The sequence below is a fragment of the Cardiocondyla obscurior genome, linkage group LG05 (assembly GCF_019399895.1).
Source record: "Cardiocondyla obscurior isolate alpha-2009 linkage group LG05, Cobs3.1, whole genome shotgun sequence".
Classification (NCBI taxonomy): domain Eukaryota; kingdom Metazoa; phylum Arthropoda; class Insecta; order Hymenoptera; family Formicidae; genus Cardiocondyla; species Cardiocondyla obscurior.
The window spans coordinates 8,400,295-8,415,569 of NC_091868.1; the positions used below are offsets into that span (position 1 = coordinate 8,400,295).

Genomic DNA, 15,275 nt, shown 5'->3' on the forward strand with positions numbered 1-15,275 from the left:
ATTATAACACCATGTGCGTTATTTTAAATTCAACACGACGACGATGATACTTTATAGATAGATTAATTACTAAAATTGCTCAATCCATTTTTTATATTTTTTAATATATAACAAACTTTTTGCACACAACTCAAAGCTGTACATACCGTGGTAGAACATTCTAAAAACGTTCGAATCGTAAAGCCAACAGGCGCCTCGCTCACCGCAAGCGTATTCCCATACGAGACAAGCGGAATCCACCACAGCACCATAAACGATAGGACACGGAACATTGCCTGAAGCAAATGGACAGAAGCATTATATTAAAAAAAAAAACAAGAAGTAATTACAGATCTTTTAAATACTATTAATACTAGTAATTTTTATCATTCAAAAAATTATATAAATATTTAATTACATTCCATAAATAATCTAATTACTTTTGGTTATAAAATTTCTTTATGTCTTTTGCCAACAAATTCTCAGAGGTTGTCGCTGTTTCCATATTACGTTATTAAAAGAGATTTTTAGCGAGTAATTACCGAACAAGCCGATGGCGAATTGTATCAGGCCAAGTGCCATAGCTTTGTCCCTGGGATCCACGCATCGCAGAATGAGCAACATAGAGCCTACCTCGCTCGTGGAGTGAATAAAAACGAAGACTGAGAACAGGATCATGTAAACCCAAAAGTTACTGCATTCCAATTCGCAGTAACCGATCGACGCCGTGCTCACTACTTCCGGTATCGTTAAGTTCTCTCCGATGCATTGACAATTATAAAACTGCGAAGCATCAAACGTATGTCATTAAAAAATGTCATTAAAAAATATACATAAAGCAAAAAAGATTGTAGAGAAAATTGTACATCTCGAGCCTTGTGTGTTATCAAGTAATTAAAGCATAAAGGCGTAATATTTCTCGTCGAAGAGAATTAAGATATTCACAGTAGATACTCCTGCTCAGGATTACGTTTCGTTATTAAAAATAAAGAGAGCCGAATAAGACAACGTGGTCAAAATTACTTCTTGTTTCAACGATCGCGGGGCGCTGTCCAAATATAATTTTACAGAGACGAGAGATCTCTTCCAAATTAACGTTGATTCCCGAACGGCTTCGCCGCAATCTCAATTCTTGATCTTACAATGTTTCCAAGCTGACGACCGATTCAATTACCGTCGTATCCCGTGTAATCTCGCTCGAGCAGACGTGTCATCAGAGCATGTCCTGCCAGGTGCCGGTTCTACCGGGCTTAGCACTTACCGATGCCACTTTGCCGTCAGCAACCGTATAATTCGAGCAGCCCGCGTGACACGCGGAGAAATATGTTCTACCATCGGCGCCGCAGATTGGACTAAATTTGTTCCGATCGCAGTCGCAGGTAGCCTCGCAGGTCGGCTCGAAGCTGGAGAGTCTGCGGAAACGTTTACAGGTCAATCTCACTTTCTTCGAGAGCGATCTTCAAACAGGTTGAACTTCATGCTTGAATCGCTTACAAATTAACACCTTAAAAGGTACATCTTCTTTCAACGAAAATCGAGGAGGTACCGTGCGCGTTATTTAATAATCGCGGTATGAGTTTTTGTCTTTCCGTTTTCGCGTCGGGCGTGCAAGCGAGAAGACGAATCGGAAGAGCCCCAGACGTACGTATTTAGAGGAACCGTGCGATATCGTTCGGCTTGTAAACGAGAAGCAGGGCGTGCGAGAGTCCGCGCCGTGTTTCGGATACGTGTACTTACGATGCGCATTCTAAATCAGACACGCATTCGACCGTGTAGTCTTTCGTTAAGTGCCGGCCGTCGTAGCCGCGCCCGGCAGCGCGTTTGAATACGCGAGGCGGTGATAGTTTCGCAATGGTGTTGCTGACACGAGCCGTACGCTCACGAGAATACCGTAACGCGACATTATCGAAAAGAGCACGAAAATGCAAAATGGATTTGTGTCACATTGCACCGTACCCGAGAACGTGGAATCAACATTTAAAATGCTCCGAGTTCTAATCGCGGATGCTAATGGTATTCCGAACTACTTTCCTATCTTTTTCCTCCGCGTTCTACATTTTAATTAAAAATTTATCTCCTCGAGTAGCTACGATAAAAAAAAAAAAAAAGAGTTAACCTCAAAAATACTATTTATTCGTAATAAAATTCGCAATAAAAAAAAACGAAAAAAAAAAAAAGAAATTTATTTTAATGACGCATCGGGTATAATTATTAGGTTCGTTAAATTTTGCCAGATAAAATCACTTACCCGTCAGAATGTGACACGAGTCCGGCGAAGTCGTCCATCGGACAGCCAATAAACATCAGCACGCCCATGCCGATCGCGTAAACGACCGCGGTGAAGGCGATCCAGGCTGCGACGAATCTTGCGTTAGGTTTCGCCCTCAAGATAAATACGCCGCTAATTATGATGCCCAATCCCATCACTAGGATCCCGCCGACACCTGCGAAAAAAAAAAACACGTTATTACACGATGCTCGGAGCCGTTCACCTGGCATTCTCGCTCTGCGTCATAATCCAGTCGTGAAAATTCAAGAACGGCGGTAGTCCACTTCGTTAAACAGACTTCATTAATATTAAAAAATAAAGAGTAATAAAACGAAACCGAAAAAAAGGTTCGACGCGCTTGTCGGAGGGCTCGGGCGAGCGTCGTGTTCGAGCACATGATGGCTGACCACGCGTTTAACAGGCCGACCACACAGCTGACCGGCAGCGCAGTTGGCGCCGTGCGACCTACGACAATCGCGCGACCTACAGCAATTTCGGAGCGAGAAATTCGCGCGCGATGTTCACACCACCGCGTTCCGCACAATGGCTGACTATGCGGCGAGCGTCGCATCCGAGTTCTGTGTGCGCCGGATATTTTAATCGCGGAGAGTGAGTACGAAGCGAAATATACATTTGAATAATATATTAATACCGAATATGTCGTTAACCAAGAAAATCTGTTCTGTTTCAGATTGAGATCGAGAGGAGAAGCAGAAGGAGAGACGAGTGCTCGCGTCCCGGCGAATTTGCGCGCGGAAACAAAATCCGGCCCGGAGGCATCCCGCACAATTTGAGAGGAAAAGAAGGAGGCCCCGGTGAAGCATCGTGCAAGCTCATAGTAAGCATTAACTCGGATAAAATAAAAATGACGACTCTTCGCGCCTGTTATTTATTCTTACTTTTTCTTTCAATCTTTTAAATGTAATATGTATACGTAGCGCCCGATGCTTACAAATTCGCGACGAATCGGAGTGAATGTTGAATATAATATTCGGTGTTTTTAATGTTTTATAACGTGTCGAACTGCTTACAGGTATCGGCGAAAAACATGAACAGAGCGGTCGAGCAAGCGAGCGAGCTGCGTGCCATGAATTCCTCACGTTTCTCCCACTTCGGAGATGCACCAGTCGGACCTCGCAGCACGAAGGAAGCGGTACTTTTGCCGGAAGGCCGAAAGGTAAATAGTTATTCTGAATAGAGTTACATCCCTTTACTACTCAATCATTTTCGTATTATAGTCTTTGTCCTCGTTATTAAAATTTTGTCGTAGCAAGTGGCGCGAGGATTAAACTAATTAATTATTCTTTTTTTTGTTTAGGTGAAAATCCGGAGGTGTTGTGTAAAAGTGTTGTGTGATAAGAAGGCTCAGCCCGACTCTTACAACGTTCTGAAAGGAGGAGGACGAGGTCCAGAATGGACACCATGTATCGGCGGAGCAACTGTTAGGTAAAAATTAATTTTTCTTTATCGCTAGCTTTGCCGTTTTATTAACAGAGTACTTTGTTGTGATTTATTTAATTAAAGAATAAATTATAGACGTGTAAAATTTTTTTTTAGACAGTTTTAACATGTCTTTAATTAATATTTTTTAATTTTATGTTTTAGTCATCTGCTGTATCGTCAACTCCGCTGCTGCGCATCGTCCGGTGAGCTACATCTTTTTTTTTTTATAATATCAAACTAAATCAATATCACCTGAGTTGCGAAACTAAATAATACATGACTAATCAGTGCGCACGTAAACATAAATTACAGTCCTGATTGCGCGTAAAATTTACAAGGTATTATTAATTACTTTCCGTCGTTTGTAATTCAAAAAATATTGCAAGTTGTACGTAAACATTAGCAGCATTTCGACCAAATTATTCAATTATTTTTGTCGACGGATTTTGTCGCGACTTTCCGCACGACAAGCGACGCGAGAATAATTTCTTCTTTTTTTTTTTCTCCTTTTTTTTTTTCTTTTTCGTGAGCGAAACGGCATGGTCGTTCTGACGTTTACGTCAAATTATCCACTTTGCGTCGTAATCGCGACGGACATCCGGCGGCGAAATCTTGCGACGCCGCCCGGCCGATCTTTCGGAAATGTCGTCGTCGCCGTTATTTCAGACACACGATTCATCTTTCACGGCGTGCATATCATTAGTAATATAATTGGGGATACGTTTCGGCATTGCCGAGCCGCGATCGCGTGTCCACTCGCGATAATTACCTGAGATCATGTTCGCATGATGAGCCGGCAGGCGAAATTGGCTCTCGAGGTACTTCGGTAGAAAGGTATAGAGACCAGCGATCGGCAGGATGTGTAACACACTGCTCGCAGTTCTGAACATCAGAATGTCGTTTTTCAAAAGCCTCTTCACAGCGCTGGGAAAGTCTGCAACAGTAACGATCAGCGTGTTAATATTACAATACGCGTGCGTGAGCGCGAAACTTAATATCAGATCGGTCGGTGAGGTCCATGCGCGTTTCATTAAAGCTGTCATCGATTTCCGACGCAAGTCAAACGGGCGAGGAATTATAGCGGCCGGGCAACCAGAAATATGTCGAGTAATAAAAGAAACACTGATCGCCGGCGTAAAATGTAAATTCTCGTCTCCCTTGCCCGAAGATGGACCGCCGAAAGACGAATATATAAATCAAGCAATCTAACGGCGATAAACATCAGCCGGCGTGCTCGCACGAAATATCAAGTAACAGACGTTTTAACGAAATCCAACCCGGACGACGCTGTGCGTACCTTCGAAACATCTAAAAGTGCTATATCAAGTGTCTTACTAATTATAACTTCCTACGTGAAAGTAAGAAAACCTAAGTAAAAGAAATTAAATCTCGGGGTCCCTCCCTATGTTACAACAAGCGCACGGGTCATCGACTCGAGGTGTTACACCTTTCATAGGCGAAGGTTACGCAGGGCCTGGCCTGGCCTGGCGATAGTCCTAGTCGCGTTCTGGTTGCGCGTGCATCTTGGCGAACGCGAGATACACGCGTGGCCACGGTTATCTCTTATTGGTCTCGGTCCCTCTCGCCTTATCTTCTCGGTGTTCTCGGACCCCGCGAGCATCCGTGCACACTCATCCTCTGCAAATCTGACAGAGTTGCTTGCCGGGTCTACTGATCCCCCGTGTATTTACGAGCTCGATTACGAGGGGCGAGCTAATTAGCAAGCAATCGAGGCCTCTCCTCCCGTACGTCCTCGGGAAGAGGCGAAAGGGTTCGTGGTAAGAACGCGACGCGGGAAGAAATCGCGAGGAAGGTAGAAAGGACGCGGGGCCTTTCTTTGCCCTACGTTGCAAGACGCGGGGCGATTCTAAGCGACTCGGCAAGTCTCACCGGCAGCTTCGCCGGAATCGATGTAACGTGCGTATCGGCGCAGATCGATGCAACGCGTGGTGACTTTTATACGCGTTCCTCGCCAACCCGTGGTACATCGCCCGGCCGTGCAAAACGTATTGACCCATTGTAACGTGTAGACCTGCTCTCTAGGAAGTTTATAGCATTCTAGTTCTGGCGATTAAAAGAACGACGTAGCTGCGACCGAAGAGCATAAAATTATTCTCAAAGCTCGGCGATCGCGCTTATACTGCTCGAATCAATTTATAGGCGGCATTAACGAGAGACATATTCACGATTTGCCTCTTACTACTTTCGATGGGTCGTAAAATAAGAAACCTTTATCTGTCCGTACAGCGATCGTTATAGAGGTAGAAATAGTAGGTATTGTAAAATTAACACAATGTATATTGGATTCTGGCATAAGTAATACCGCTGCGGAATTATGGAACGTGTTACAAAAGGCTTCGTTGAACGAACTTCTTTCTTTTCTCCTCGTTTTGAAAATAATAATTTCCGCAGTTTTAAACGAAAGGAAAACAATCTTAAAATTTCAAAAAACTACTAAGAAAAAAATTTTTTTTCTTTAATAATTTAACCGCAGTTACCCAAAAAGTGTACGCGTGGTTTAAAAAAAATCCTTCCTACACGTTTAACGATTTAGAATTTCGAGTAAAAATCTGAGATGAGACTTCGGGCTTGAGAGAAGTAGCGTCGTGCGAAAAACTTGGATTATTATAAATTAAAGTGCAGGTCAAGGGGTTAATTAATCATTTCGCAGTTCGCTCAAAGACGAGTTAAGTCCCTCGGTCTTCGTCCACCGAGGACTTAATTTATCCACGCGGACAGGCATCTTTTTTGCACGATACTGTAGAAAGTGTACAGTATATGCGTAACCTTGTGCGTGCAAACACCTAGGAGTCTTCTAGGCACCCGTGAGAGGCCGGCTAGGAGAGGCCGGTCGTGGCAACTCCACATAGGGACGTCCCACAGACCATGAGTAGACAAACGTGACTAACATTGCGCTCCGAGTATTATCGCGCGCGTATAGCGTACCCTTTAAAGGTTCGAACGTGAGACGCCGATCTCGCAGTCGTATATTAAAAAAAAAAAAAATTATAATAATAATAAAATAAATACATCCATTCGCGCCACGGACAGACGTTCTATTTCGCTTGCTCCGCAACCACGAACATTAATTAGCGCGAGAAATAGATATCGATCGGTCGAACAAGGGAAATATATGGCCGCGTAAACGTAACACATTTTACAAATGTAACTGCGCCCGTCAAACTTAACGATTACGCAAACGGCCGGAAAATAAGTTGTTCTGATTGGATCACGCGGGTGATCGATAAGCCTCAGCTGTTACGAAATAGCCTAATCGTACATTCCCGGATCTGGTCGTGAATTTTAAATGCCCGGTGACCGTGCTAATTACAATTTTTCAGTGTCGCGGTCTCTGAACATTATTGTGTAACCCGACGCGGAGCATACGCCGAGCACGGGACGTAGGCCAAGCCGAAAGCGCGACGTACTAAAGTTATACGTTATAAATATGCGAAGGCGCGGGAACTCGTTTTAAACAAAATACCCCAGCGTGACACCGGCGATAAATAAAACATTAGAAGAGACGCGGGTTTCAAGTTAGACATTAAAAAAAGGCTCGCGCGTAGGCGAACCGCCGAATTAAGCGCGACGGTGTTGGTAATGCGGCACGTAGCTCGCTCGCTCGCGCGAGAGAGACGCGACAGAGAGAGGGAGAGGACGAGAGGAACATAGAACGCGGAACGTAAAAAAAGAAAGAAAAAAAAGAAAAAAAAATACAAGAGGGAGAAGAGAAAGGAAAAAAAAAAGGGGGATCCGGAGTGAGAGACACACGCGCATTGGTCTGCGCTCACGCGCAAAACGTACGCGCGTGCGTGTCCACCGCCGCCTCTATGCACGACGCGTGACCGTGAACTTGCCCCACCTCGTGCACGAGTCGGTCAGTCATTATTATTAACGCACACACGCAGAGAGCGGCGGCGGCGGCTGCGGCGTGTGCGTTCCCGACGAGTACACGCACGCACACACGCGCCCGTTTACGCGAACGCACGCGTGAACGCACCGTCCTCGCACGAGGGTCTGTTAAAGGAACATCCGACGATTTTCAGAGCTTTCAACGTCGGGAACGTCGAGCCCGAGCTCTCGCGTCAGCGGTCCGCGATGTACGCTAATAATCGATACGAAACGTTTCGAAAATTATTATCTTATAAGAACTATCAGAATTTTTATATTCCCCGCTTTTAACGCGTTCTAGCCAGTATTATATTCCGGGAGCAATCACCTAAAGAGTATCAATCAATATGACTTTACCGTAAACGTGCATTAAATGGATAATGCGTTAAATTTTCGTTAATACGCTTTGAGCGGCTCGAGAGAAATCAAAGGATTAAGCAGGTCAAGGTGATCGGATCGCAAACGAGGCATGAAACACCGTCTTCAAAGAGCCACTTCTGACGGCGCAAGTTCAGCTGGAAACACTGAGGGACGAAAAAAATAAAAAATAAATTAAAAAAGAAAAAAAAAAGACGACCCGCCAACGCGCAGAAATCTAATCAGGGACGAGGCTGATTATTCACGGTCGCCGAATTTCGCGAGAGAGCCGTTCGAGAGGAGACGATTCTCCGTGGAGAGAGCCTAATCGCGCGGCTAATTTTTTTTTTTTTTTTTAATAGGCGTGTTGAAACCTGTAAATCTCGGCGCGAGCCGGTACTTTTCCAATTGAGGCTTCGCATACATTACACACGGATGCGATACCGATTTTCTCTACTCGTCACCTAGATTCGCCGCTGACCTTAAACCGCCGAAGGCTCGCCTTTTCAGAAATCGCTCGGTCCGCAATTCGTCCCTCTTTTTTTTTTTTTATGCGCATAGATAAAGCCACGTAGATGTAGTATTCGTCGCGCGACGTCGACGAGGCCGATATTGAGACTTCGTGCGAAATATCGATGCGCCTGTGAATGTAAGATAGTGATTCATCCCGTTGCCTCTCGTCGTTGGAGAACGGTGGCGATTTAAATGCGTGGGTTGTTATAGATTGAACGTGCATTTTAACTTGAATAATAAAGCCAAATTTTTCTGCACTGACGCAGAAGATTGTGTAAAGTTGTTCGGGAAAAGTTCTCAAATTGAATACCACCGTGTATTAATATAATATACGGAAGCTTACGCGAGCGTGTCTTTTTGCAATTCACAGTAATATAGACTTTTTAAAATAAATCCTTCTACTTTTATTTCCACCGTCTCTAATTATCGCGAAATAAAAATCGATGAAAAGTTAAATTGGTATCCAAGATAAATCCGAATGAAAAGAAAACCGCCGAAAAGAGCTAGGTTTAACACCGGTGTATTGTTACCTTGATGCGTAATGTAAATATGTGTGCAAGAGAAAGCATTATCCCATGCCGTAGGCGAAATCGCTCGTCGTGAGCTCCCGATTAACTTACGAAGAGCACATTGTCTCCGGATTTTATTTGCATTCTCGTTAGCCTTCGATCCGCGCCACTATGGCAAGTAGCCGGCGTGCAGAATTTCGCCTTTCGTCGCGACGTTTTCATCGCTTACAACAAAAACATTTACCGTTACGTTACATGAAAATATAATTAGCAAGAGTGCGAAAGATGCGTTTTTCCTCCACATTATTATTCATATTTCCTGCGGCATTCGGTCTCTCATATATTTCCACGTCATTTACATTTATCATTTTCCTTACATAAATTAAAATTGCGAATATATAATTAAATTATTAAAAGACGTGTTATCCTCGTTATCAATCAAGTGCAAAGCTTAATGTTCTGCTCATATATTCATGTATTTTAAAAACTTTACTTAGGTAAGATCTAACGTTAGAATAATTATCGCTACGTGATTTATTCGTACAGTCAACGTTATCACAAATAACGATATATTATTTTAATATCTAAGCAAAGAATTATTTGTCGAGATATTACGATCGCGCAGAATGCAATCATAGAACAAAAGGAAAGAAAATGCGGTCGTGAATCCGATCGTATACACAGCACGTGCGTCACACGAACGAATAAAATTGATATCACTGCAAAGCGAGCGTCGCACTAAACCCGTTATCCTTCTCACTCCCGAAGAATCATCCCCAAGATCGTTCGTATGGAAAATCGCAAGACGGAAAGGGAGAAAAAAAAGTAATGAAAGAAAGAGAGACGGGAACTGCCGCGAAGCGGCTTACGGCGAGCCATAAAAACAGATTAAGTTGGCACGAAATCCGATGCCGTGCGGTCGAAACGGCGACTAGCCTGACGAAAGGGATCGGAGGCATTTCCGCAGGATAAATCAGGACTTACCCCTTAAACTCGGCTTTTGTGAATCTGTCCGGCGAGGTGGCGTACGAGAGGCCGGCAAACGGGTCGGGAACGCGAACATTCCTATGCTGACAATCATCAACATCGCAGAAATTAACACCAAACCTGAAACATCACAAAAAAAGTCAATAAAAGTCCCTTAGTTCCTTAAAAAGTTCCTTAAAAAAAAATAAAATACGTAAAATTATTTCGTAACAATAAATTAAAATAGCAGAAAAAATTATTTTCTTTGCATTAGTTATCATTTTTTTTTTTAATTCAAAGTTATCATTTATTTAAACTTACCGAGCCACCAAGCACCGACCCATCTTGGATCCGATGGCGTAATTTGAGGATTTCTCGACAAATCCGCGTAAACCATCGTGCATAAGGATCCGAGAATGAAGCCTAACGCTGGGCCAAGAATCCGGACTCCGATAGTAATCGCTGTTGCATATAACCAAATAATTCTTCAAATTAAAAATTTAACTTTAAACACTGAATTAATTCGCGAGAGAACTAAATCGTCTCTTTTTAAAATTAAAATTTATTATATAACCGATTACAACGAAAGACATAAAAAGGAAGAGAATGAATGAGTAATTGCGAAATGTGGTAAAAGAACTTACCGAAATACAAAGGGCTTTCTCTGCTGGCTACGTTATCATCGATATACGGTATACCAAGAGTATATACCGCCGTTTGACCCATTCCCACACCGAGTAAGGATACAAAAAATATTGCGAGCACCACTGTGGTTATCTTGCTCTGTATTCTCTGCTCCATAAGAAAGTCGCCCTTGCAATACTCCGACGAATCGATCTGGGGTGCAGTCGTCGATATGTTCCACCTTAAAACAAAAAAGAAGCCTAAGAATATAGTAAAATTAATAGAGCGCAATTTTTTTACGTTTACTTTGCATCTAGCTTTGTTTGTCAAAATATTTTAGAGTGACAAATTTAGCGTAAGAGACTCTTTGCGATCCCGCGTTGTTTATTCTGCATAATTAAATTATAAAAATTATCTCGCGCCGTAGAAATATGACGTGCGATTATCGCTATCCAGATGCGGCGGCCGATAACAGCGAATCCCATTTTAAAACAATATTGTCTATCAACTATTTGCGGAAATGCATCAGGAAACTAACACCTACGTTAGAGAGATGCGCGATCATTTTTCTTTACGACGAGTGATAAGCGCAGCTGCAATGCGCGCGCGATACCAAGGGGAGAAAAGAAAAAGAAAAATACGTAATCGACATCGCTCCATTTTATTACCGCGTTAAGTTGCTCGGATCAGTTTTCGAGCATTCCGCCCGTCATAGAATCCCATTGTGCGCGGCCGATGGGCGCTTTCATTATGTAACAGCAATTAACGGAATTACTGAACACGTAGTCGCGCCTCTCGAAGAACGGAGCCCGTTACTATAATTATAATTACCGCTGTCAGAGAACGATGTTATCAGCCAAACTTTCTCGCTCGTTAATCAAACACCGTTGTCATTCTCTCTCATCTACGCGTGAAAATTGATCCCTTATTATGCACCGCGATGAATCGCCGATATAGCATACAAAATTAATACGGCCGTACCTTGCACGCGCTTAAATTTTTTTTTTTTTACGGAAAGATTTTAAATTATTCTTTTCCTAAATTAACTTACATTTTTTTTTTTTTTTTTACATAAATCTCTTCCCCAAGCTACTCAAATATATTACGCTAAATATATGTTCTCTATAAATATAAAACACATCTGTTAGTTCTCAGCAGCCTTAATATGGTCTTCTCCTCCCCGTTCTATTTTTACTTTCGGTGCCGCTTTTAAAATAGGGAATCTATCTCCGTTCGGAAATCTTTGTTTTCGAAGGATCCCTGTGATAATGTAAAGCGCACAATTTTCTTTTTATTAGTTGCCTTCGGAATACGAAGCGCCGAGGCAACGCGTTTCGCAAAAGAAAAAAAAAAATCCGACGAACCGGTTCTTGTATAATACGCGAGTTTCAGGAAAAATTGTATGTTCATTACTTCGACGGTATTCGGCCTTACATTGTATATTTATCACGGCGAATGATTATTGTATCTCGCGAAACGATAACACAGCTGATCGTTAGCATGCCACCCTGTTACTCCACGAGACATTGTAACAACGTGACGATCGTAAATTTCCCTCCGGCCGTAGCGCGAACGTTTTCTCCCGCGAGCAAACGGAACAAGTTATTCGAATTTGTTAAGCGAATATAAATCATTATTAACCGCAATTACACAAAATAAAATAATAACTTATCGGCGCGTTAATTATCTTATTAGTATTAATCGAATCGATAATTTCACTGCATTAACTAATTAATCAATCTACTAATGCAACAGCTGCTGATAATTCTGAATAATTCGATCTCTCCCTCGCGCTCGCGCTCGCCAATTCCCCGCATTTTTGATGATTCACGGCCGTCGAGCTGGCTATTACTTAATCGGGAGGGTAAAAGCCAATAAAGATATCTTTCTTCATTATGATGAATCGTTGGAAGGCGTTATTCATTAAGAATTTAGAAATAGAGGAGGATAACCCGGAGGAGAATTATGACAGCGGCACTCACCCGTCCAGCGTGCTGTTTCTTTCTTGGAACTTGCAGAGATTCGCCGGTATCGGATACGTGCTGTTGAGCCCGTGGCCCTCGGCGCCGGGCCCGACGCCGCTGAACAGCATCTCGTTCTGAAGAATCAGCTGTTCGCCGAAGATAAAGTGGGGTATCGAGCAGGTGAACGAGCTCACGGCGAAGAGGATCATGCCCCAGGCAATCCACTTCGGCCGGTGACCTTGGCCGCCATAATACGTCAGTAAAAGGGAGGACCCGATTTGACCGATCTCCGTGGCCGACATGATAATGCCCGTCGTCTTCGACTGAATCTGGAAGAGCTTCTCTATCGTCGTGATGACGGAGACGAAGTATGTGTAGTACATACCCTGAAGCACCTGCAACGAGATGAGAGCACGATAGTTTCAACCCAACCGAGATTAAACTCACCACTGCGGCACGATAAAGTTGATTGTCAAAAAAATCCCAGAGAAATCTATTTTTTTTTTTTTTTATTCTTTCGACTGCGGAGGAAAAGATATCTGACCCTTTACCGAGTTTCTTCAAAACTCTGTTATCGATTGCCCAGGACTGTATGCCACTTTTTAATTGACCGAGAGATAAATGTCTCCGGCGTTACTAACCCAGGTGAGGCAAAAGGTCACTAGGAAAGCCTGCTTCGTGGCGAAGTACTGCAGCCAGTGGGGTCTGCAAGGACCCCATCCGCAAGACACGTCGGCGTCGTCGAATTCCGTATGAAGGCTGCTCGACCTCTCATCCGGCACGATCAGATTGCCGTTCTCCGTGCCGCCGATGCCGCCGTGTAACTTCCCATTCGGTATCGAGCCGTTGTTGTTATGCTGCTTGTCACCGCAAAGCAGCCCGTTTCCGTTCGTCATCTTCGGCGGGATGATTGTGAGAGCCTCCACGTTGCCGTTCGACAAGATCTGTGTGTCCTCGCCCGCCATTATTTCTTCTGGATTTTCTTTTTAATATACACACGATAAAGTGGTTACTTCTTTTCCCCTTGCTTCAGCACCCTCACGAACTTTAGCCGGGATTCTTCCTCGTTAACAGAACCTTCTGAACGCTCAAATGGATCACGTTCGACTGTTCAATCTGCAATCAGAAAAAAAAAAATTTGTTAAATAATAATATTGCCGTGTTAATAACATTCCGCGTAATTTAATTTTTTAATTTTTAATTTTTTTTTTTTTTTTAAGTTTCTAAACTTGATTCTAATTTTACTTTAATTTCGCAAAATGGAGGGCCAACTTCATAGATGTACCCACAATCAAATTCAAGACTTATATGCTTCGCTGCATTATTTATAACTGCAATCATGCAGATCGCCCGACGAGGCTTCCCCGAAATCTCGTTTTGTTCCGCGAATGCAAATTTCAAGGTTCGCAGTCCAGTAGTTATTTAATCTCCACCGGCCGAGAGAAAGGTTTACGAGAGCCAGGTCGCCTCCCTTTCTCCCCCGTATTTATTTGTAACACCAAATAAATAATAAACGCGAGAGTTAGACGAAAAGCGGACGGTCGAAAGCGCGGTGCACGAGTGTAATGCGAGTAACGTCATTTGGGCCAACTTACGGCGTATAAAATATAGGACTTTACGACACCAAACTCCGCACCGCGGCCCCAGCCGGATTGTATTATATGGAATTAGTTCGCCGTTGACGTAACGCATTCGAACAATCGCCTTACGAAATCTTCAAGCGGTCGTGCACGCGCAAACCCAGCCAATAAAGCATAGCGCGTGCTAAAGAAAAATCAGATAAAAAGCAAGAAAGAAAAAGAAAAAAAAAAAAAAGATCACATGTGAGAGCAAACGTGAAAGTTGGCTCCGATTTAATCCGTTCGTCATCGCGCGGTATAGAACGCGCATATCAATTCTATCTCTGAGAATCCGCAAGTAGGTCTGATGTCTAGGTCATGGGCGTAACGAGAAAATAATCCCGATGAATATCGGAAATTAATTTTCATCGGTGCGATAAGGAAAATTGTACGTGACAGAAAAAAAAAAAAATACCTGATTGCCGTGAGGATTTTTGTCGAAAAATTCCGTTTTGCTAAGAAGTCGATTTATCCACGGAAAGAACAAAATATACAATACACTTTTTTTTTCTCAACATATCGATTCCCTTACGATGCATTCATTTTTTTTTAATATCGTTAATAATTGAAGAATACAAAAATTCTAAAGGTTGATGGTTGTTAATGATTCGTTTTGCCGTTGAACTTTTTTATTCCCCAACGAACCGAACTGCCGCGGCGCACTATTGTCTCTCGCAGATGTATTTCGAAGTTCGAACAATGAAAAGATTCCGAAACTTCAGGGTCTTACTAACGGTCAACCTCCGCCACTGCGTCTTTTTCGTTTTCCATCGACCGCGCGGACCAACCGGACCAGCCACTCCATTAGAGGTGAACTCCTTTCTCTCGCGGTCGACTGCGGAATAAACCGCCTGAGACACCCTGTAGCCGGCGTCCTCTCACTTTCATCGGTGCCCGATTTTCCTCATTTCCCTCGCGTTCCATTCCACGGGCTATCGCACCGACGATTTTCACTGACAGCGCGAGTAGGAGTTCGTGCACTAGAACCACTAGAACGCCACTGCAGCTGGATATGTGTGACGGTGAAGACACGTTCTCACTTTCGCTTCGGAATTTCTTCGCAGTTAGCGCCGACCTACGCGCTCCAAAGTACGTACTCGCGACGCAAACTCGCTCGTAAATCAACACGTGAGTGCCAGTA

At 43.3% G+C, this 15,275-nt stretch overlaps 1 protein-coding gene across 3 annotated transcripts in view; it reads right to left on the reverse strand.

Moving 5' to 3' along the window:
* The window catches only part of Oatp74d (Organic anion transporting polypeptide 74D), a 96,447-nt gene that overhangs the window by 9,491 nt on the left and 71,681 nt on the right, over positions 1–15,275 (reverse strand). For all 3 annotated transcript variants that reach the window (XM_070656592.1, XM_070656591.1, XM_070656593.1), the window contains 10 exons: positions 13,157–13,631; positions 12,534–12,910; positions 10,572–10,792; positions 10,249–10,389; positions 9,946–10,068; positions 4,461–4,625; positions 2,228–2,423; positions 1,241–1,391; positions 522–762; positions 147–275 (listed from right to left, as the gene is read on the reverse strand). In XM_070656592.1, coding sequence (XP_070512693.1) covers positions 147–275; positions 522–762; positions 1,241–1,391; positions 2,228–2,423; positions 4,461–4,625; positions 9,946–10,068; positions 10,249–10,389; positions 10,572–10,792; positions 12,534–12,910; positions 13,157–13,480 — 2,068 coding nt within the window. In that variant the 5' untranslated portion in view covers positions 13,481–13,631. The remainder of the gene's footprint in view (positions 1–146; positions 276–521; positions 763–1,240; positions 1,392–2,227; positions 2,424–4,460; positions 4,626–9,945; positions 10,069–10,248; positions 10,390–10,571; positions 10,793–12,533; positions 12,911–13,156; positions 13,632–15,275) is intronic.